General features: G+C 41.0%; 1 protein-coding gene across 23 annotated transcripts in view; it reads left to right on the plus strand.

The window, feature by feature from the left end:
* Nucleotides 1-22,731, plus strand: part of madd (MAP-kinase activating death domain) — an 83,268-nt gene that overhangs the window by 38,283 nt on the left and 22,254 nt on the right. For 5 of the 23 annotated variants that reach the window (XM_050042191.1, XM_050042107.1, XM_050042123.1 and 2 more), the window contains 11 exons: nucleotides 399-458; nucleotides 11,107-11,215; nucleotides 11,321-11,507; nucleotides 12,131-12,281; nucleotides 12,617-12,820; nucleotides 14,136-14,186; nucleotides 17,035-17,138; nucleotides 17,838-17,921; nucleotides 19,267-19,425; nucleotides 20,380-20,500; nucleotides 21,445-21,507. In XM_050042191.1, coding sequence (XP_049898148.1) covers nucleotides 399-458; nucleotides 11,107-11,215; nucleotides 11,321-11,507; nucleotides 12,131-12,281; nucleotides 12,617-12,820; nucleotides 14,136-14,186; nucleotides 17,035-17,138; nucleotides 17,838-17,921; nucleotides 19,267-19,425; nucleotides 20,380-20,500; nucleotides 21,445-21,507 — 1,293 coding nt within the window. The remainder of the gene's footprint in view (nucleotides 1-398; nucleotides 459-11,106; nucleotides 11,216-11,320; nucleotides 11,508-12,130; nucleotides 12,282-12,616; nucleotides 12,821-14,135; nucleotides 14,187-17,034; nucleotides 17,139-17,837; nucleotides 17,922-19,266; nucleotides 19,426-20,379; nucleotides 20,501-21,444; nucleotides 21,508-22,731) is intronic. The other 18 variants (XM_050042200.1, XM_050042115.1, XM_050042225.1 and 15 more) reach the window with 10 other exon arrangements.

Genomic DNA, 22,731 nt, shown 5'->3' on the forward strand with positions numbered 1-22,731 from the left:
CAAATTCAGAAGAAACAACTCCATCCCTTGCTTTAGATTTACATTGTCATTGTTTTACTGGACTATTCATTATTCATATGGTTCAGGCCACTGATGTGTACACAACAAAGTATGAGCTACACACAGCTCCTACTTGGTACTGTAAATGTTGAATGTGTTGCCAGACACATGGCATTAGTCATCTTATCAAACACTTTCAGGGTTGATACCATCATCAGTACATATTGTCTTTTTCTCTTTTTGTCTGCCCTTTTCTCTTTTATTTTCTTTGTTTTGGCGCCATGTTGAGTGTGCATGTCTGTTGTGTTATGGGTTGATGTTCAGACTGGTTGTGTCTGGGCCGGTGTCCCTCTCTCTGTCCACCTTTTCGCGGCACTAATTCTGGGTTTTGTGTGCAGTATTTGGGCTAAATTCTCTAATGGAGATAATTACAGAGGCCGGCCCGGGGAGCGGAGAAGGTGGGTTCTGCCCTTTTTATCGAGTGAGCTGCATGCTTCTCCAAGCCAGTCAACTACATCTCCCAGCATCCCCCACTGTCTGTCCTCATTTCAGTCACTGTGTGTGTCATCAAAGATCCAGTGGAGCATTGAGTGTGTTGTCTTACCACACTGCCATTCATAGTGACTGTTCCCCTTCCTCAGACTAACTGTTATTTCACTCCACAGTATGTTTCACTTTATTTATTGAACTGGCCTTATCACAAGCAAGTTTCAAAGGACTTATGGGGAAAAAAAACATACCATAATCTAACATCAGTAATCACAGGAAAAAGTGATACAATACATTATGCAATATATAACCACAGGGAAGCACATAGAGCGAAAGACACAAAACAGGATGTTGGAAATACAGAGCAGAACAGACTAAGCTTATCTACCAGCATCCATTGTTTCTCATTGTTTTCTTGTCCCTTATGTTTCCAGAGAGTACAAATGGGGTTGGGCCCAATCATGCAGTAATTGTGCTGTACACAATGAGCAGTGACTAGAGTAAAATTGTGCAAATTTTAAACTCAGCTGGTGAAAATCTCTTTTTATTATCTGTGGACTAAATATAGCCTTGTACCCAGCAAGATACCGGTTGTCTAGATGTTTGTCTTGCACCATGAAAACTACATCCTGGCAGATAAGTGAAGATTCTGCAGTGTGCCAACATTACAGTTGTTTATTGAGGCATCATAGATACAGCACCATGTTGCAGAGCATTTTGTGTGTTTCCTAGTTGTTGTCAGGTTGGGGTTTCTGAGGCTATCACCGTTTGTCTTAACAATCGTAAGAGGTTTTGGGTAGTTGTTGGTATAACTACAACAGCACTGAAACAGAATTTGTTAATCAGAAGCAAGTATGATAAAAGATAAATATAGATTGAGCAGTGTTCTTCAAGTAAATTACGCATTTTCAGTTTTCAGTATTATTTCTCTTTTGTAAAACATTAAAAAGAAATATCCCCTCATTTAAAAAGTGGCAACCCAAGTTGGCATTGTACGTTTCTGCAAACCTGATTATGGTAAGGAAAAGGTTACGTTTTGTCCGGTCTGGGGGGCACAGCCCCTGCAATAATAGCAGTGATGTCTCGGTAAAAAACGCTGACTCTCTTTTGCCACTATCCTAGCAGGAAAAGCAGCAATAGTTCAGTAATAAACAACCGGTTTTCGTGCCTAAGAAGTTGCTGGAAACAAAGCGAGAGGTTTCTACAAAACATTTAGGTTTGGAGCCTAAAAAGCTGCTGGAACCAAAGTGACAGGTTGCTACAAAACATTTAGGTTTGGAGCCTAAAAAGCTGCTGGAAACACAGTGACAGGTTGCTACAAAACATTCAGGGTTGGTGCCTAAAAAGCTGTTGAAAACAAAGCGACAGGTGCTACAAAACATTTAGGTTTGGAGCCTAAAAAGCTGCTGGAACCAAAGTGACAGGTTTCTACAAAACATTTAGGTTTGGAGCCTAAAAAGCTGCTGGAACCAAAGTGACAGGTTGCTACAAAACATTCAGGTTTGGTGCCTAAAAAGCTGTTGAAAACAAAGCGACAGGTGCTACAAAACATTTAGGTTTGGAGCCTAAAAAGCTGCTGGAACCAAAGTGACAGGTTGCTACAAAACATTCAGGTTTGGAGCCTAAAAAGCTGCTGGAAACAAAGCGATAGGTTGCTACAAAACATTTAGGTTTGGAGCCTAAAAAGCTGCTGGAAACAAAGTGACAGGTTGCTACAAAACATTAAGGTTTGGCGCCTAAAAAGCGGCTGAAAAGAAAGCGAAAGGTTGCTACAAAACATTTAGGTTTGGAGCCTAAAAAGCTGCTGGAAACAAAGTGACAGGTTGCTACAAAACATTCAGGTTTGGAGCCTAAAAAGCTGCTGAAAATAAGGCAAGAGGTTGCTACAAAACATTTAGGTTTGGAGCCTAAAAAGCTGCTGGAACCAAAGTGACAGGTTGCTACGAAACATGTAGGTTTGGAGCCTAAAAAGCTACTGAAATCAAAGTGACAGGTAGCTACAAAAAACTTTAGGTTTGGAGCCTAAAAAGCTGCTGAAACACAGCACAACAAAAACCAACTGGTTCTGTTGAGTGTTGGTCTCAAACAGTGGTCTGCAGCTTGGCAGCCATCTTGTGTAGATGTCATGCCATCCACTGTCCAAAATCAGGTCATGTGTTAGGTCACTATAAAAAATTTGATATGATACGTATGAAAGGTGCAAATGCAACATATATGCGGTTTGCAGAAACGCACAATGCCAAAATTTTCTGCTGGTGACTGGGCTGAAAGTGGTCGTATTCAGGTAGGTTTTTTTTTACTTCCTATTGTTAGATAGATAGATAATGTTATTAATCCATAGAGGGGGAACTTGTCAGAAGGCTCGCACCAGACAACAATGACAGACAAAATGCAACAATAACAGCAATAGTAACACCAACACACGGACACATATGCCAAGAGGACATAAGTGAAGCTCAGGAGCCTGTTTGGTTACTCGACTTAAAACCAGGCTATTAATGCAGTCAATCAATAAATAAAAAGCAGACCATTAGTGATGCTCTGAAACACAGGACCATTAACACAGGCACTAAATATGAAATATCTCCTTTCAAAAGTTTTACAACCGTGAGCTGAATCGTCCGATGTAGCATCTCGGCATCCTAAACTAGTCACTGTGTAACTATGCATATCAGAAACCCATCTGACCAAACAAACACGCACACATCACCAGAACTAGTCATTCAGTCCTCGTCTGTGATGGCAGCACACCAGTTTTTCTTCTACATCGGGCCATCTGCAGCCCTGCCTTTGTCTTATAATGATTTATGACAATCCCATCATAAAATCTGAAATCAATTCATAAAGTAGGTCAGTCTAGAAAGAAAGAAAAAAGTACCTGTAGCAAGGTTTGTCTCCCTAAAGGCTTTTCGGGTTATTCTTTGTTAGTTTGTGCAGGTTTCCAATTAGGTTTGTGTTTCAGTGTAAATGTCCTATCCATCAAGATGACCAAACAGTTTTCACTTGTGTCTGCTCCACAGAATAAGGGCAGGGGTGATGATACTCATTTACAGAAATGTGTAGGTGTTGGTTCAGAAGAGACCTTTAGAATGGATGGACCATCCAAATGGATATTTGGTGATGCAGGCAAGGGAAATGTCATACATGCGCTTGGAATGGGGTCAAAAATCCTGAATGGCACATGTGTTGCAATGTTCAAATCCCCCCAGATAATTAATGGCAAGTGATAGTTCTTCCGTATGTTATCATCAGTCACCTTTATGACAATGACTGTGAATGATGGTCAGATGGATTTATTTATAATTTTCAACCTGGCCAGATCAAATCAGGCCTAAAATCAGCTAAGACTGATAAGAGAGTGATACTTTGTATGCTGGTGATCTAAAGGCCTTTGCATTAGAGTTGTCAGTGGAAAAAATACAACTTTCGGGCTTTCCAGGACCCGTCAGGCTTGGGTTAAGATTGAGAACCCTAATTTACATACAGAGGACGTGACGAGTAAACAATATGGCAATACAAAGTGCTCTCCTATGAATTTTATGCATCCAAACTATTGACATCGGCAGCGATGCGAACTTGCAACATTTGCAACACTTGTTCAATAAAGGGTTTGAATAGATTAGATAGAGTGAATTTGAGTTTCCTTTTGGGATGGGAATTAATACAATTTGATAGATACCAATACCATTATTGTTTATGTGTATTGCTCTAATTTCTTTGTCGATTCCTTATTAGTTCCTGATTAATTTCCTGTGTGTAAGAGCAGTAGGCCTAGAACCTTTCTTCGCTCGTTTTCCCTCTCGAGGGGGAGCTGATGGGTGATTTAAGCTAGCTGTAGCAAGTCTTTCAACATCTTAAATGGATTAATGAGAAAATATTTGTACAGCATTCATTTTCATCTAGGTTTTCTAAGTCAAAGAAAAAAATGTGCTAACTCTGTCTGCGTGGTGCAAATGTTAATACAGAGGATCTTTACCCTCGGTAATGTACGTGCTGCTCGGTTTGAAAGCAGTCGCACTCTTGTGTAGACTGTGACATACATGGCTTTCCTTGATTTCAAGCCCATGATGTTTTAGTGTATTGCTGGTGTTTCCACCTTTACTAGAAATGATCATTTTACAGACATTACAAACAGCACTGTTGTCATCTTTCTTTATGAAATGAAGCCACGCTTTGGCTCGTTTCTTCCTCTCTGCCATGACTCCTTCTTGTTGCAAGTTTCCAGCAACGTAGATCACGAGTTTGACTTTATTGTTTGGCAATGGGCAACTGTCAGAGAGATATGTCGGCATCAATAAAAGGAATTGATAAGCTTGGCGGTATATGATTCTGATGGATTGGGCAATTTGGAACGGCCTCACAACTGGAACCAGTTCTTGGTCCCAGTCCCTAGTTCCCTCTGGTTATGCAGTGTATATGTCCAGGGCTTTTATTATGAAAGTTATGAATTGACGGAGTGGATCAGGTATGCACTACCTTTGTCAAGACTGAAAGGAATAATAAAGTTTGCGGTCTTTGTTGTAACTACGGAGCTTTTGTGTTGTTTGTTGATGCTACTCCACATATTGTCCTTGAGTTCATGGTCTTTATAATTTTTGTGTCCTCTGTTGTATTATACAGGGCGCCGAGAAACACAAACAACCAACAGGTCTGCCATTATTGTGACAGTGCAGCCTGATGTTTGTTCTGCACGGCTTGATTGATTGATGCATTTTGTGTGGTGCAAAAGCTCAGAAAAATTAACGTTGTTGAAAAATAAATAAATGATGTTGTTTTCTCGCTGCGTAATATTCGCATTTTGTGTGTGAAAGTACTTATGACAAAAACAACAGGTTAAAAAACATTGACTTGCAAATTATTTGCACAGAAAAAAACACCCCTAGTTAAGGCTTTAACTTTGTTTGCAAGCTGACCTGTTTGTGCGTTTGCATGTGAGTGGCCTAGACCTGGGATTCAGATCGGCTTCACTACCATCTCTCCCTTGTTACTCTGGTGGACAAATCTTTTGACCCCTAAGGTCAAGGATCATTTAAAAGAGCTGCAGCCTCAAAGTATCCTCCAATAATAAACCTCTGGGCTCTTCCATCCTCCGTAAAGAGCCACGGTTAAAAGCTGCAGGCTGCTCCCGTAAATATTGATGAAAGGCTTCAGCCAGAGACTCCAGTGCTGCAACTGTTTATTCCCAACAAACTTTTTCATTTGTCCTGAGATATATCAGGTCAGATTCATGGTGGACAAAATCCATAACCTTCTTCCTGCAGTAATGTTTATCATTCTCATAAAGAGCCTTTGGGTTTCAAGTGCTGCTTCTGTTGCAATACCTTTATGATTTACTCTCAAACTGTTTTGCTTTATTGGTTTTCAGACAAAGACATTCTGCAAAAATTCTGCTTGTGCAATCAGAGTATTTGGTATTGGGAGTAAAATCTCATTTCTTGTCTCCATGACACTGCAGTAACAATAATACACAATAGATCCCTGCTGTCACATAAAACTGACAGTGCAACAGGCTGTAATGACAGATGTCAGATCAGAAAAGCTTTCTGTCCTCTGCTTGTAGGAGGGTGCTCCTCCCTCATCCTTTCATGCCTCAGAAACAAAGTCTGCAAGTCACAAAATGGAGAAATTGTGAGTTCATCTTACAGTCAGATGTGTCTTTGTATTTGTGGTGTGAAGGTCAGGGTGTACTCCCTACACGCACCTATCACAGTGTAGGGTAGGAGAGCTGCAGATTTCTGTGCTCAGACAACCTGTAATTTTCAGCCACCTGACAAAGTTTGGTAGGATTTAAACAGCTCTTAAACATGCTGCATTTGCGTATGATCTTTGGTTGCAGAAAGAATACTGTGGTGATAGAACGCATCTTTTGTGTATTGTTTTACATGTTTCTTTCAACTTTGACTGAACCTAAACCCCATTAGGCCTGACCATATGAGTTTCAGGCTTGTGAGACTCTTAACAGGTATCTGAATATGTATATAGAATCTACAGGCAACTGGACAAGATTTTGCTGTTGAAATAGTTCTGCTTTCCACTTTGGGGCCGTACACATGCTGAGCCTTTAACTGCCTGGAAAATGCAAGGTCAGGTGCTGGGCGCTACTCTTGTGCCTTTTTTGAGCCAGCTTTTAAGAGTGTGGCGGCAGGTTGCGTCTGAAGTTGCTAAGCAACCTTAACAAGCACTTACCTGAAATCCTGAGTGCAGAGCTGATCTTCTAGCTATCGTCCGTGGGACAGATGTAAAGCTCTGGCAGCTCTGCACCAAAATGATCAACTTTCTCGTATTTATCACAGACTGATATCGACAGAATCAGGGAACGATATCTGTTGGCTGTGACTGGTTGTTTCTCATCACATGACATGCGGTGCACGCTGCTGCGTTCCAAACATTGAATTCTGTCTCTGTCAGGGTGCAGCCGTCGCTCTGGTGCTTGAGCGCACCTGCCGCACATCTACATTGAAGTCGATGAATTTGAGGGCGCAGAAAACGTGGCATGTGTTCAGCCCCTTTGTCGTTCAGGCAGTATTGATCAATCACATCAGAGTGGCTGGAAGACAGTCTATATGAAGAGGCGGAAAGCAGTGGCCCAAGTGCAGTGTCGGAACCCATCAGCCGCCATCTGATGACATTTTAGCTTCATATAATCTTTTTTTTTTTAAATTAATCTGCATTCATATACAGATATCTACTCAAAGAGACTAGCCAAAATGACAGGCACACAAAAGAGGAAGTCATGGGCCCCATATTGGCTGGCTACATCAGAACTCCAAATATTGGCCGTTGCCCCCAAAGACTTATTGTTGTCAGAACGACAGCTCATGGATCCTGAGATTGAGTTTGATCAGGTTAGGATTTATTTTATCATTGAACCAATAAGCTGTATCAACAGGTGCAAAGGGTCTTGGGCAGTCACTATACGGATGTTTGACATGCAGTCTGAGGGGAGCTCACAATGTTTGATTAATTACTTTAATGATTGAGGACTACAATGGGAATAATGGAAATAAGCCCGAAGACTTTTCTGTTTATTTTAATCCTCAATAATTTGAAAGATCTTATATGGAGCCTGTCATCGTAATCAGCCTGTTTTAGATCTTGTCAGATAAATCTGTCTATGTAATGAGTTGTCAGACGAGTGGTTGGATTCCCGGCATGTCTAAGATTTTGGTCGGCTGTCTTGCAGTTTGAGCAGTTACATGGTCTGATTTACCGCATGGCTGCTGAGCCTTTACTAACTGTAGTGAGCTTGTTTTGATATTACTGATGCAGTGTTTTATGTAGTGTGTGATATATATCTGTGATCTGAAACTGAACTTCACTGCACAACAGTCACCATATTGTCTCAGGGTTCCCACACATCCTTGAAAACCTGGAAAACAGTTAAACAGTTCTCCAGTCATGAGTCAAAGGTCATGAAAAATGAGAGTAAAATGTCCTGAAAAATGATAACAACATTCTCTATTTTCCTTGAGCTAAGAGTGAACTCTAGGCTGTCTGTCTGAGCTCCCCAAGGTGCACATTTCTAAACAGATAAATGCAACGTGACCAAACTTTATAGAAAGTAACACACACACTGTTTTGTCACGTCCCCTTTCATAACTCAGAAACCAGTTGTAGTGAGGCATTATTATACTAGTGACAAGTGTTTCTGAGGTTGTGTGTGTGTGTGAATGCATGAATGGATGCATGCACATATGAAATTGCAGCTAATATGAATTTTACCTTATTTTCTGGTCATAGTGGACTTGCACAAAGTAGCGCTGCATTTCTGTCTTTTTGTCAACATTGCTGAGGGTGTCACTGTCTTATTTGAATAAACTTTATTGGAGTTGTCAATGGACCAAACTGATTAGAGGGGCTCTGTTTTTTACGCTCAGTGTAAGCACCAACGTTGGAGTCAGTCAGTTGATCTGTATAATGGGAGTCAAACGGAGTCGCCACAGGACTGGAAAGTACATGAAAGTGCTTTGATTTAGCAGACTGGAATCTCTGAGTTTGAGCCTTTGTTGGTTGTTTAACTCTCAACCTTTTGCAGTGTATTAAGATATTAATGTCATGTTAAAAAATGTTACAGATCACTACAATATTGTTATTACAATATATTATGTTTTTGTTTACGGTGGAAACTGCTTATAGTAATCACTTCTGTTCTGGTCATACTGATCACGAAAAGTGGATGATTATTATAACCATTTGTTTGCTTTATTTCTAATGCAGAGTACCCTCTTATTAACTTTGTATATTTTTTTCATAAATATAAAGCAATGAATTGGCAAGCTTTGCTATTTACTGAATTTTATTGACTATTTTAAAATACACCACAGCTGATTTAAATGCTTTTTAGATTACTGTGCAAATTAAATCAGGCTACTGTGTATAATTAAAATACACAATAATACAGTACTGTATATAAAATATAGCTTACTGTAGTACTATCTCGCCAAGGGCCCGCTCAACGAGGTATTCTTGGCAGTTTGTCGTAAGCTTTAAGCAGACTACACTTTTTAGATGTTTTTAGACTGGTATATACAGTATGAGCGTCTATGTGAATTATTGATCCTTAAAGGGTAACTCATATTTTCTCATATCTTTGTGTCCAAGTGACTAATTGTAACAACAGTTTTTTTTTTAATTTGTCCAATATAGACCTTTTAAGACAGATGTCACAATGACCTCATTTTATTAGCTTGAGGCAAAACAGGCGATCATCACAAATGCTCACATGTGCAGCACACACTTCATATCAGGTTAGGGAAAAGTATTTCCTGTTGTAGGGATGAATAACGTTATGTGTATTAAGGGTTATCATGTCCACCTCATCAGAAACTGGGGAGGTATTAAGAGGAATATTGGATTTCTCTGTAATGCTAACTTTTAGCTCAACGTTAGCTTTGATTGCAAAACAAACTGGAGGAAACCGTTCAAGTGCCGTCCTCATTTGTAAGATTGGCATAATTGTCAACCACAAAGCTTCCTGTGACATCATCCATCCACTGAGTGAGAGCATACGGGTCGGCCAGTCTGTTCCCGTTGGTCAGTGTGTACTTGCTGTTCCGTCTTCAAAGACAGTGTGACTAGAGTGCGCTCTGACACTCTGAGAGTGCAGAGCTCTGGATAACCGAACGGTACATTCAGACAGCGCTGTAAATTTACAAATGGTCCAGTTTGTGCCAGATTGTGCTCCAACATTCTGAATGAGTATTTCTGAATGCACCACTCGCATCATCTTCCTCCATTGTCTAAAACAAGCCAACAGAACTCGCTAGCTAGCGCCAGGTATGTCTCTGTTAGGATCTTTTCCTTAATGTTGTTAGACACTTAAGAATAATCTGAGTCTGTCCGTGACAAAAACAAGCTCTTTTAGTGGACATACATTTAGGGTGCGCAATTGCCCCAACTGATTACATTGCAGCCTGTTGCCACAACAAAATTGTTGTTCCAATTTGTCACTCAGACACAAACATGTGGGAAAACAGAGTCCAGGTTGAAAAATTACCAAAGTTACCCTTTAATGTTGAAGTAATTTGTGACTGAAAGAGCTTAAAAGTCTTTGAAATCTATCAACTAAAGAGTTGCAACCCTGGTCAAAGAAGTTGCAGGTTCTAGCCCCGCAGAAACGCTGATTAAAACATGCAGTGTGAGAAAACACAAGTACACAGTCGACAAAAACACACATTGTCTGCCCAGCTTTAAATATGAAGGAAAAAATTCACATCAGGGGAGTTTAACTTATCCTGGAACATCTTTGAGATTATTAATAGCAGTGTGAGAAATCCACAGCGTCTCTAAGGCATAAAAAACACACACTTCTGCACCAAGATATGATACTCATTAACGAGCAGCTTCATTAAATGTTGCAGTGGTTCAGACTCAAGTCTCATATGTATTCGTTTGAGTCAATTGAGTGAGAAAATAAATGGACTTGCCTAAATGTTTTGAGCCTCTGTAATGATTTTATTGTAATATAAAGCTAAAATGATTGACCCAACCCCGATAAGTGGTTCACTCGCAGGTGCTGGGCATCCCAGAGCACCGCAGCAGCCTTAGTTAAATAACTCACCTAGTGACGATGTAGTGTAGCTCATTTTCCTCTCCATCCACTCACCTCTTTATTTTCTTTCATGCATGATATCACTGATGTAGTTGCTGTACTCACTATCCTCCGTCTGACCTCACATCAATATGCTGCTAATGTGTGATGCCACCACCAAGAGCACCATTTGGACTCCTGTGTGTGTGGTGTGTGTGCGTGTGTGTGTCATGTCCCTTGTTTGATTTGTCCTTCACCTCCCTTGTTGTAATAATAGACTCTAGCAGCCCCAGTAATGTGTCTGTTCAGCAGTAGATAACCTTCAGTAGATTCCAGGTGTCACAGAGTGATGCAAACGGCTCTTTTCCATTTGATGTAGTAGCTTTAAAATAAAAGTTAGTTCTGCTAGTTCTAAAGATGTTTCCTGACCTGGTTTACAGTTCCTGGTGCGTTTGTGTGTGTCCAGTCCACTTCTACTGAGTGCTCTTCTGTGTAGTGACCCAGTAGTTTGCAGTGTTTGTTTTGTTTTTTTTGGTTATGTTGCTCTGTGGCGTTCAGACACCTCACTGTTTTGGTTCTTGTTCCAGGTGCACGTGCACCTCGAGCACTTGTGGACCAGAAGTCTTCCGTAATCAAGCACAGTCCAACAGTGAAGAGAGAGTCACCCTCTCCTCAGGGTCGAGTCAACAACACCAGGTAACGAATCCTTAAAAAGACCAGAGCGCATTGTCATAACATGTATTTATTGTTTTAATGCTGTATCTGTTTAACGTGACTGACACTGTGTTCATTCTGATTCAGTGAGAACCAGCAGTTCTTGAAGGAGGTGGTGCAGAGTGTTCTGGATGGTCAGGGAGTCGGCTGGCTCAACATGAAGAAAGTGCGCCGCCTTTTGGAGAACGAGCAGCTTCGTGTGTTCGTGTTGAGTAAGCTGAACAGAGCTGTCCAGTCGGAGGAAGATGCCAGACAGGAGATCATACGTGATGTGGTGAGACGCTTTCCTTTCCCCTCCACGCTGTGAACAGATGTTCTAGGAAATACACATCATTAACAACAAGCCCAGGAATAAAAGACATGAATAAAACATTTGGACGACTGCTGTAATTACTTTTTTATTTATTTTTAGTCTTTATTGGCAGTGGCTCATTTGAAAATGATTTTTTAGTGTTTTTTATAAGGCAAATTTGATGTAATTTAATCAAGGTTGCAATCAACAGAATTGTTAAAATGTCATATTTTGCGTAATATTTTTTTCCAAGAGTGGGATGAGAAAAAATCTCAGGAGTCCAGCTATAGTCTTGCAAATCGTGACCCTGCGAGATCCCCAGTTTTTGTAAAGTCTTATTGTGTGTGACTAAAAACTCACATTGTCTTTTGACGTAAGAGGGTCTCAGAATCTTGTCAAAGTCTTCTACTGTATAGTAGGCATTACTTGATACCCTAAACATTAGCAACACTCTGTTGGTCACAGTCAAGTCAACTCACTGCGAGAACTTGCACTGAGACTTTGACTTAAAACTGAATTAAAAAAAATGGCAAGTCAGCTTTTTTCACATGGCCCAATTTTACAATTGTTCCTGTTGTCTTTGTTTGTTTGTGTTTTGTTTCCAGGAGGTGAGCAGAAAGGTGTACAAAGGCATGCTGGACATTTTGAAGTGCACCGTCTCCAGTCTGGAGCACTCTTACACTAACGCAGGCCTCGGGGGAATGGCCAGCGTCTTCAGCTTATTGGAAATAGCGCGCACACATTATCAAACCAAAGGTACGTCCTGAACACAGGTCAGCACAGGAATGCACACATTTCATGCTGGATTGTGTGATTAATACAGAGTAGATCATTAAAAGTGTGTCAGACGTTTTGTGCTTAACAGCAGCAGCAGGCCTGTGTTACTAACACCTGTCCATGTCTCTGCACTGTGTTGATCTTAAGCTTTAGGCTGCATGCTAAACATTAACTGTAACTGTAAAGTCTGATCTAATGTTTCCTTCTTTGTCTAATACTGTTAATCCTCTCCCAGCTTAAACCTCGGCATATTTTCTTTTTCTGTCATGTTGATGCACTCTGTCTTTGGCCCCTTCATTTTGGTAACTTGGTAGACCCAGAAAAACGCAAGCGAAGCCCCACAGACAGTGCCGGCAGCCCGGGGAGTAAAGAGAGTCCTTCTGGTCGTATGGAGACGACCAGGCCTCAGGGCCTTCTGAACGTTCCCCACCTGCAGCTGCCGCACCACCCAACGGGCAAAGGAGCCCGCCATTTTGACACCCGGAGTCTGAACGAGGAGAACTTTATTGCCTCGATTGGTGTGTACACCACTCCGGCCCCGGTTGCATGTGCACTGTGAGATCTCCTCCCCCTCCCCCCGTCCCCTACAAGCTCATCAACCTTAATACCAGTCCCCCTCCCCCTCCTCCTCCAACCGTTTCAAAGAGAGACTCCTTCACTTGTCCCTGACAGAATCTTGCAGGTGATATTCCACACACTTTGACCTGAAAAGTGACTCTTGTAATCTTATAACCTTGGGTCTGCTTTTGATTTTTAAAATGAGAAAATATTTAAATCTAAATTCAGAATTTGGCCCTGGTTAAAATACTTTTAAAAAGTGTCTGGAATATTTCCCTGTGTGCCAGCCTGGACTGCGTGTGTTTGTCTCCCCTCCCTTGAACATTTGTGCCCCTGTTTGCCTCCCCTCTGGACTTCTGTTTGTCAGCCTCTTAGCACCTTGAATGCATGTCTTTCTTTTGGTCTTCCGAAACCTAAATCTGCAGTAGCGGACGAGGGAAACCAGAGGTATGCGCATCGATAGTCAAAATCGGTGCTCGTCTGTGCCTTTACTGCAGGTTTTTCTGCGAGGCGTGCTGTAGAAAATGGCAGCTCCCTTTGCTCTCAGCATGGAGGGTGGAAGCAACACTCCCCAGTAAACAGTCCCAGTACAGAGACAAATTTTCTATTGGTCGCACAAAGAAGCAACTGACTTAGAAATCCTTAATAATCTCTTTAATTTTCTGAGAATGATTCTGGGTCTGTATACGGGGGACGCCTTCAGTCAACCACCCTGACACCTATCCTGCCCGCACCCCTTCTCTTCCTGTTAGAAGTTGCACCTTCAATTCTACAGTATGCTGTGAGACTTGCATCCCGGCTTCTGCAACTGCTCCATTTCACCTGCTGGCTAGTCGGCCTCTCAACCCCATCCCACGCTCTTCTCCGAATCACACATCTCTCTCTGTCTCTCACCTTTGCTCTGGAGAGCCAGACAAATGCAGTCGATGAAACGTGCGGCCTGTGGTCAGAGCCCAAGTTCATTCCGACGTCACTGTGTGGCTCTCCAGGACTTTGGGCCGGGAGCTCCGGGTGTGTTGTAATGTTACCTTAGTAGCTGTTTCACACTGTGGCTCCAACTTGACAACAAAATACTTCTTTTTTTTGCATTTGTCCCGACTGAAGCACAGCTACATGCAAACATTACAAAACACCCCCATTGAACAATGACAGATTCTCAATGCTTATTTTGTTTTTGTTTTGATTTTAATGCTCATCCACCATACATGCCTTTTCAACCAGCTCTCTGACTCTCTCTCTGTCTTTCTCTCCTTGCTTGCAATGCATCTTGGGTAGAATTGTGGAGCAAGCACCAGGATAAGCAAAAAGCTATGGAAAAACCACAGAGTAAGAGACTTTTCACACACCAAAAAAAAAGAAAAAAGATTGGGGTGCTCAGCTGTTGACCTTTTTCCACCCCCTTCTCTCCACCTTCTCTAACTCACCAGTGTCTCTGCACATGAATATATAAAAAGGAAGTGCTCCTAATGAGGATGTCAGAATGGATAACGAAAAATAATATTTAGGCACAGGGGTCTCGACGTGAGATTATAAGATCATGATTGGATTGATGTCCCGCATATGAGATGTCGGTCAGGGTAACTTCAGCTGAGAATTAAACTTTCTAAGATACTCTGATGTAGGGCTGCTTAATTATGGCATTTATTAAACTTTAAAAAAAACTAGTGTAGGATGTAGGTGGATTCTTAACTATGTTTAAAAAAAAAAAGTGCTTTTGTTATTTTATGTTGTTTTGCACCAAACACGCAGGAATTTTTTGCCTTGAGTGTTTTTTGGAGTATTTTGCAAGTGCAGATTTTTTTCCCCTTTCTGACAAGGGACGGCATCGAATGGCTGAACTGGTTCGTAGTAAAGTACAACTAAGTCAGAGCTAGTTAAAGGCTCAAGTGAACCAATATGTTTTAGTTTTCTTTTAAAAGTATTAAGTGAGTTAGCTTCCCTGATATCTATAGGTAGTGTGTTCCATAGCTTTGGAGCATAATTGACAAAGGCTGCATCCCTGATCTTCTGGCTGTTGCTGGGAACCTCCAATAAACCAGCAGCAGATGATCGCAGTGTTCTTGGAGGCAAACAGTTAACAAGGGAGTTAGCAATGTAGCTCTGTCCCGGCCCATGTAGGGCTTTGTATACAAGTAGGAGGAGCTTAAAATCAATTCTAAATGTAACAGGAAGTCAGTGCAGTATTTTGGTGGTGTTGGAGCAGTGCATTCCCGCTTCACTTCTTTCACTCTTTACTTTCCGCAATCAAAGACCAACTTAAATTATTGCTAGTCAACTCAACATATGCAAGTCACAAAAACATATTTTCAGGACTTTGTAGTCTTATAGATTCGCCCACTAATCTCCGACCCCTCTTTTGATCGTGTCTGCACAGTACTAACACTGAGTCATAGAGCTCTGGGTGCCCACAGATGGTGACAATAATTTGTCCTCCATTTATGATTCTTGGTAACGTTAAGACAATCTCAACCAGATCTCACTGCTGATAGGCTTTTGCGACACAGTTGAAAGTTGATTTTTCTTTTTTCCCCTGATGGTCTGAATAAGTCGCTAAATTTGTTGCTAGTTGCTCACTTAGAAATTAAGTGAAGAGGGTCTGAAAGCTCAAGTTGGCAACACTGAGCACAGCGCTGTAAAAGTACGTGGTGCACTGGACTTACAACACAAGACAAATGGCCAAATGGAGTGAGGTGCAGTCCTAACTATAATCGATTAATCGCCCAGCCCTACTCTGATGTTCTAGCTTTGTGCCTCCTGCACATCGGATCTTTTATGTGATGTAGAGTCGGTATCCTCCAGAGGAAAATACACTGTATTTGCTATATGACAACAAGGGTCACAGAATGTCTCACAGATAGGTGCTGTGAGAAATTACAGCCTTGTTGTAGTTCCAAAAAATATTTCATGTTGTGTTTAATCATGGCTTCAGATGGCAGCGAATCTAAGTATGTTTTATCCCTTGCACCTGACAGTTTGTACAGCAGGTATTTCTACAATATGTGCTAGACTACAATAATTCAGTATGTGTAACGACCTGGAACAGAATAGACGTAGCTCCAGAGGTGGGATACAGAATACTGATCTGTAGAAGCCAGAACTTATGGGAATGTAGTACTGAATTTTTTATTACACTTTTTTTTTCTCTGACTGCCTACTGTTTGGGCAGATACATTATTTAATTGTATACAACATTTAAAGTATAATTATTAATGTTTACTGATGTGAATATATTTCTTAGCGTCTTTGGCATACAAAAAATATGGGATTTTATGTTACAGTCGCTGGTTATTTCGTTTTCCAGTGTTTTTGTTCCTTCATGCTTCAAGATGAGCAGAACTGAATACTTGCTGCCGTGTCCTGCACTTATAACTGTATTTTTTTCCAGTTTCAAGTGACTAAATTGTGTGTTTGCAGCCAATATTCTTCCACAGTCGTTGGCACATTTTAACTTTATTTAATAGTTTGCAAAAGTTAAGTGTCACACACAAAAAAAAAACAACAATTGAAAAATAAACAAGTGTCAGGATCTTTTTGTCACCATGTCTGCGTCTACTGAGGTGATGAATAACAAGAATCACACTTGAAACAGAAAATGTCTCCTTAACCGTCCATCAGTTTGTCTGCATGCCTAACTGCCTGTGTCTGTTCGATGTTTTCTGTTGTAACCTGGGCCACATTTGCAGCATTGACTGAGAAGTAATGTCGCGCTCTTGCAGTTTTGTTTTCATTTGTAACTTTTCCCCCCATTTTTTTATGGCACTCTCTGCTTGCCCCTTTGTAACTTCTCTGTGTTGTCTTCAAAACCTTCATCTGTTACTACTCAGCTAAGCACCAGTGTGGTATATAGGAATTTAAGAAACATTTTAATGAATTTAAAGTTTTATTACCTCAGATTAGATGTGTTATAGTCACCTTGTTCTGTTAGCTAGAGGCAGCCGAAGGCTCTGAATCTCCAAATCATTTCACAAACATGAGTAAGGTAGTGTTATCCTGTTTGCTTTGCTGTGTCACAAGTGAAATGCAGTGTTTACACAGAGGCTTTGGCTCTTAAGATGGACGTAGCGTCAGTGTTGCTGTGCTGTGGTGGCTTTGAGTGAGGCGACTCTCGGTAAGGCAAGAAGATAGTGAAGTCCTGTTCATGAAAACGTGCTCATAGTCACGGTCTGTCCTGCAGGGTCTGACGGAGCGAAGCAGCAGCGCCCCCAAGTGACGGATGCAGAGGAGAAGAAATCACAGATGAGTGCTGACAGTGGCCTCAGCGTCACATCTGGATCGCAGGTTTGTTGTCGTGTAGTCAAGCAGAGCATTAGATAAATTTCAAAACTTTGGATGTGATTTACCAGTTGTTTGTCTTTGTGATCATGCTGAACAAACAAACATGTTACTGTCAAACACCCTGAAGGCTGCAGGCTGCACACAACAGACAGGCCTGAGAGTGATCTTCAGTGTCAGTGTTTGGTTTATATGGCTACACTTTTAAAAAGACAGTTCATCCTAAAATCAAATATACATGTTTATCCTCTTACCTGTAGTCCTATTTATCAGTCTAGATTGTTTAGGTCTAAGTTGCAGAGTGTTGGAGATATCGGCCGCAGAGATGTCTGCCTTCTCTCCAATATAATAGAGCTAGATGTCTCAACAGTGTCTCCTTCCAGAAATCATGACCTGGTTACTTAATCCACACGAGCCTCTTGTCCATGAGTAGATCCACGCTTCCTTCTGCGTAGTGCTTCAACACCACTAGCTGATTGCCATCTAGTTGAATTATATTCGACAGAAGGAATACCTCTCAACATAATATGAAAAAAGATGAAATATGTATCTTTGATTCTGAGGTGAACTGTCCCTTTAACATGCCTCTCGGCCTTTACCATGATTTCTTGTGCAGTCTTTGAACTGCTAATGTGTGCAGCTCTCTGTCCACCACTGAAGTGTACCAATGAATTCTCTACTTTATTTTTCCCTGTGGGTTTTCAGAAGAGCGACACAGAGTCAGTAACGAGCTCGGAGCCACCGATCCTGACAAGAAGCACCAGCCAGGACTCAGAGGCCAGCACAGTGGTAGGGCACGGCCAACTCAGATAATATGCTCTTTGTTCCTACCTGTTCAGCTACACAGTACCTCACAGTGTGAACTGTAGATTCTAGGGTGATACTTTTGGTCCCAAGTTTTTTGTTCCTTCCCTTTTGAAAACTGTAAATCAGCTTTAACCCCTTGAACTTCACCGGCCAACCAGTGCTAGTCGTTACAGATTCATGGTGTGCAGCCAAACATTGTTCAGAGCTGTAGAACACCAAATGTTTTGAGGAATTGTTTGAAGCTGGGCATACATTGTTCGATTTCAGGAATTCACTCATTCGGGGGGGCTGGAGCCTATCCCAGCTGACATTGGGTGAGAGGCAGGGTACACCCTGGACAGGTCACCAGACTATCACAGGGCTGACACATAGAGACAGACAACCATTCACACTCACATTCACAACTACGGACATCGCCGTGCCGCCCTAATTTAAAAAATCCAAGTTTTGATTCCCCCTCTGCCACACTTTCTCACTTCTTCTTTCACACGCACACACACACACACACACACACACAAGTCAGCAAGTTAGCAGCACCAACAGTTGCGTATACACTGTATGCGTGAGAAAAAAGGCACTGATGTTGGGGAATATACTCGTGACGCTGCTTCAACTGTGAGAGCCTGATGATGGCCGATCAAAGTTTCTGATGTCAGAAATTCTTTTTTTTAAATTTTTTTTTAGATTATTTTATTGGGCTTTTTTGCATTTAATGACACAATAGTTTGAATTGTTAAAGGAGGGGAGAGAGGGGGGACGACATGCAGCAAAGGAGCAGCAAGGACACTGCCTTTGTTCATGGGTCGCCTGCCCTACCTACTGAGCTACTGGGCACCCTGCTGATGTCAGAAGTTCATCTGAAAGTTCTGTTGCCGGTTGGGAGCGGTTGATTGGACCATGATCAGTCCTCAGTCCCCACTGTACACTGTACGGTAAAGGATACCCAATAAAGCTGATATTTGGTCCGACTCTAAAGTCTTGCGGCTCAAAAATCGGGTCAAAAACGGGCTTGAATCATTCAGTGTATGTCCAGCTTGAGAAAACAAAGAATCTTACACAATCACATATTGATGATGTTTTGCTTCTCATGCCCTCATTAAGTAAAGTTCATACAGACCAATTATGTAAAAAATGTTGCACAAGACACAAAGTATTAGTGCATTGAATCATGCAGCCTTGTGTCAGAATATGTCATGTAGTGTAAAACTTGTATAACCTGGATCAAGCTAATAGAAAGAAAGTGCACTTTATATATTTTTTACTTAGATTGATTCCAAACCGTCTGTGCATTATGAATTGTTCTTACACTTGGCGTTTTATTCCTTAGATAAGCAACAGCTCTGGAGAAACTCTGGGAGCTGACAGCGACCTGAGCAGCACAGCAGGCGACGGCCTCGGAGGAAGAACCGCTGCTCATTTAGCTCAGTCCAGAGGGACTCTTTCTGACAGCGAGATTGAAACCAATCCAGCCACCAGCACAGTGTTTGTAAGTGTAACACTCGCTATAAGTAGATTATACCGTTCTTACTTTAGATAATAGACAATTTAATCACCAGCACACTCTGTTTGAACTTTAAGAAGCTGCGCAGAAGGAGCCATGAGTTGATGGGATTTTTAAGGTTCCCATGCACATTAGAAAAACTGGAAGATCACAGACTAGTTTTAACAACTTAACAACACCTGAAAATGAGAGGAAAAAGTTTAATGTCCTGGAAAATTGTTTCTGTATTTTTTCTTTTGCCAAGAATGAAGCAATCATGTAACCGCCAGCAATTGGAAGTTTGTGGTGTGTTAAAACTTAAATTGTGGTTAATTGGTCGAAGCACTTTGAAACATTTGTTTGCATTTCAAAACACACACACAAAAGTCTTTCTATGTAGACAACTGTGTGGCACTGCTCCCCAGACACCGTAGGATAACAGTATGTGACCTGGATAATCTGCACTGGATTTCAGGATTTTCCTAAACTGAGGGACTGAGGGTACTGCACAGAATCCCTTAGAAGGTTTCCTTAGTTATGCGAGAATGTTAAGGCATTTACTGCATTGAAAGGTTTTACAGTGGTAAAATACTACAGTTACAAGTAACCATTTGTGTGCTTGCGCTCAAGCTTGTGATACCTTAAGACTTTTGTGCAATCATTGAACTAGCTTTAAGGGATTCCTTAAGTATAAGACCAAGATAAGAAGAAAACCTTAAATGCTTAAGTGGACATTTAAAGGGAACTTGAGGGGAAAGACGTGTTTTGTGCAACTAATTTTGTTTTAAGAAAGCATTAACATGGGTTTTAAGGAAAATCTTAAGGTGTTTTGCGCAGCTGGCTACTGTAGTCAGCATGTCTACAGTACACATGATGCTTTGATTAAAACATATGAGACTGTATTTGTGGTTATTGTACTCACTGTTGGTTCTCAAATTCAACCTTGTCCTGTCTCCACAGGGAAAGACTCACACTCTGAAACCAACTGCAAAAGATCATGCACATGCTACAGCAAAGAGCCAGCCTGCTCAGCCCATGGAGGACATCAGTATGAGGATTTACCTCTGTGAAGGCCTGCTGGGTATGTTCTGCTCCCCAGTTTGGATACTTCCTCTCACAGGTCAAACACAAGTCAAACAGCTGACATTTATTCTGATGTTGTAAGACAGCACTTCCTCCTATTGTTCTTCAAAACACACTGCTAAGTATTCCCTTAAGTTTTCTGTCACTGTTATGTGTTGTGCATGTCTTCACTAACGTTATTTGTGTTGTCCGTCAAAGATCCTCTGAAACAAATAACCTTTAATTCTGAAATGTATTTCCTGTTATGTAAAGAAAGTGTTGCTAGTCGAGGTTTTGTTTCCATCACCTTTCACTTACTTGTGCAAGCTCTTGCATCGGTTTCTATATTAATGTAACCACAGTGAACTTTCACAAACTGATGTTATTTTTGAGAGAAAAAAGCAGAAGTCACCATGTGATTATGTAGAAGTGGTGTGATATTAAATGTCTTTTATGGAACAGTTCACTCGTCTGTCAAAGGGTGAGAGGTTATAGCCTGATGTTTGTGACTTTATGCTACATAATGTCCAATTTTACATATTCGCTGCCGTCTGAGAAAGACAGAGAGGTTTAGATTATTATAGATATGTAATTAGCATGTATAACTAACATCTACTGTATGTAATACACTGACTATGGATAAGTACCTCATACAGCCCCACTTCAGAAGATCCAAACACATTTGACTCAGGTTAATGTGCAGTCTTTAAATATTGACATTTAGTGATGACTAAACAAATCATAAACAGCCTCATCACCACTAATCACAGTAACAAGTTTACTTTACTCTTCTACTTAAGTGAGTAACTGGTTGTGGTATGTCGTCTTGTGTTCCTCGGATGTGGTTCTCTGCTCGCTCTGCTGGTGTTTTTGTCATTAAACCTACTCACCTCTTCACCTAACCCCCTCCTGCTCTCGCTGCTTCTCTTCCCTCCTGCTGCTCCTCCTGGGAAATTCTTCCAGGGCGCGATAAGAGCTCCGTTTGGGATCAACTAGAGGATGCTGCCATGGAAACCTTTTCTCTAAGTAGGGCTAATCTCTTGCCTGTGCCCTTTTTCCTGTGTGGGTGTGTGTTTGTGTGTCTGTGTTTGGGGGGTATCCGTTGTTCTGTGTTTAATCTCTGGTGTGATGTGATGTGGGTTTTTCCTGTCTGTTGGTGAGCTGCACATCTGTGTTATTAGCCTGAGATAGAAGTGGAAAATATTAGCAGTCCTACACGTTTCTTTTCCTCACAGAGATCAAAGATGCTTTTGCTCTAACTCTTAACATTTATTTCTGCTCACCTACGTCTTCACTCGGTTTTCTGACTAACTTTCATGTTGACTTAAAAGCTTAACATTTCAAGGGTTTGCATATTGGATGAGTGCATGTCGCCTTCACGTGCTGTCAGACATGTAATTATAAGTTGAGCGCACTCAAACGAGCCACCAGCTGCTAAATAAGATTGGGAAATGTCAAGATTTCCAATGAGTTACTGAGATGTGATCGGGGTGGGAAAAATGAAACCGGCTCAGCTACTGATACTATAAGTAGATTTTTTTCTCCTCTACTGCAGCGTCTGGAAATATTAATGTTATCTCTTTTAACCTTAATGTTGTCAGACATTTTTATTTCATGTTTTCAATAATATTGTGGTTATTTGCAACTTTTTTCTCAATTAAAACAGAATACACAAAAAATAAAGAATAGAAAAATGTAATTTTCATTGTTAACATTACAGGAAGGCATCACACACTTCTGTGCAGTGCTGCAACGTTGGATTGTAGTGAAATTTTGAGCCAATACTGGTGTTTAAAATAACAATTTGACCAAGTTGTTTTTGTTGTTATTTATTCCCCCTTTTGTGCCAGGGAAACAAAGAAAGCTACACGATAAAAAACAATTGAACTATTAAGTTATTAAGCACTTTATTTCACTACATTTGAATTAGCACAAATTCTTTCATACAAATATATAAAACAACTGTTAAAATAATCTTGTGTCACATGAAAAACATGCTGTGAAAACATCAACAAATTTCTTCTTTAAACAGCTGCATTTATTCAAGTTATTTGCCAAAAAACTACGTTTTACAAGACTACACTGAACACACTGTGATATCGTTATACCAAATACAGGTCGAACGCATCATAATGCAAGTCAGTGCAACCTCCATTAGCTGTTAGTTCTTGCTGCTAACAGCTAACGTTAACTAGCTCTCATCCTGTCGATGAGGAATCATTGTTGACAGTGTAGTATTGTCAGGGAAGA

The sequence above is a fragment of the Epinephelus moara genome, chromosome 1 (assembly GCF_006386435.1).
Source record: "Epinephelus moara isolate mb chromosome 1, YSFRI_EMoa_1.0, whole genome shotgun sequence".
Taxonomy (NCBI): Eukaryota; Metazoa; Chordata; class Actinopteri; order Perciformes; family Serranidae; genus Epinephelus; species Epinephelus moara.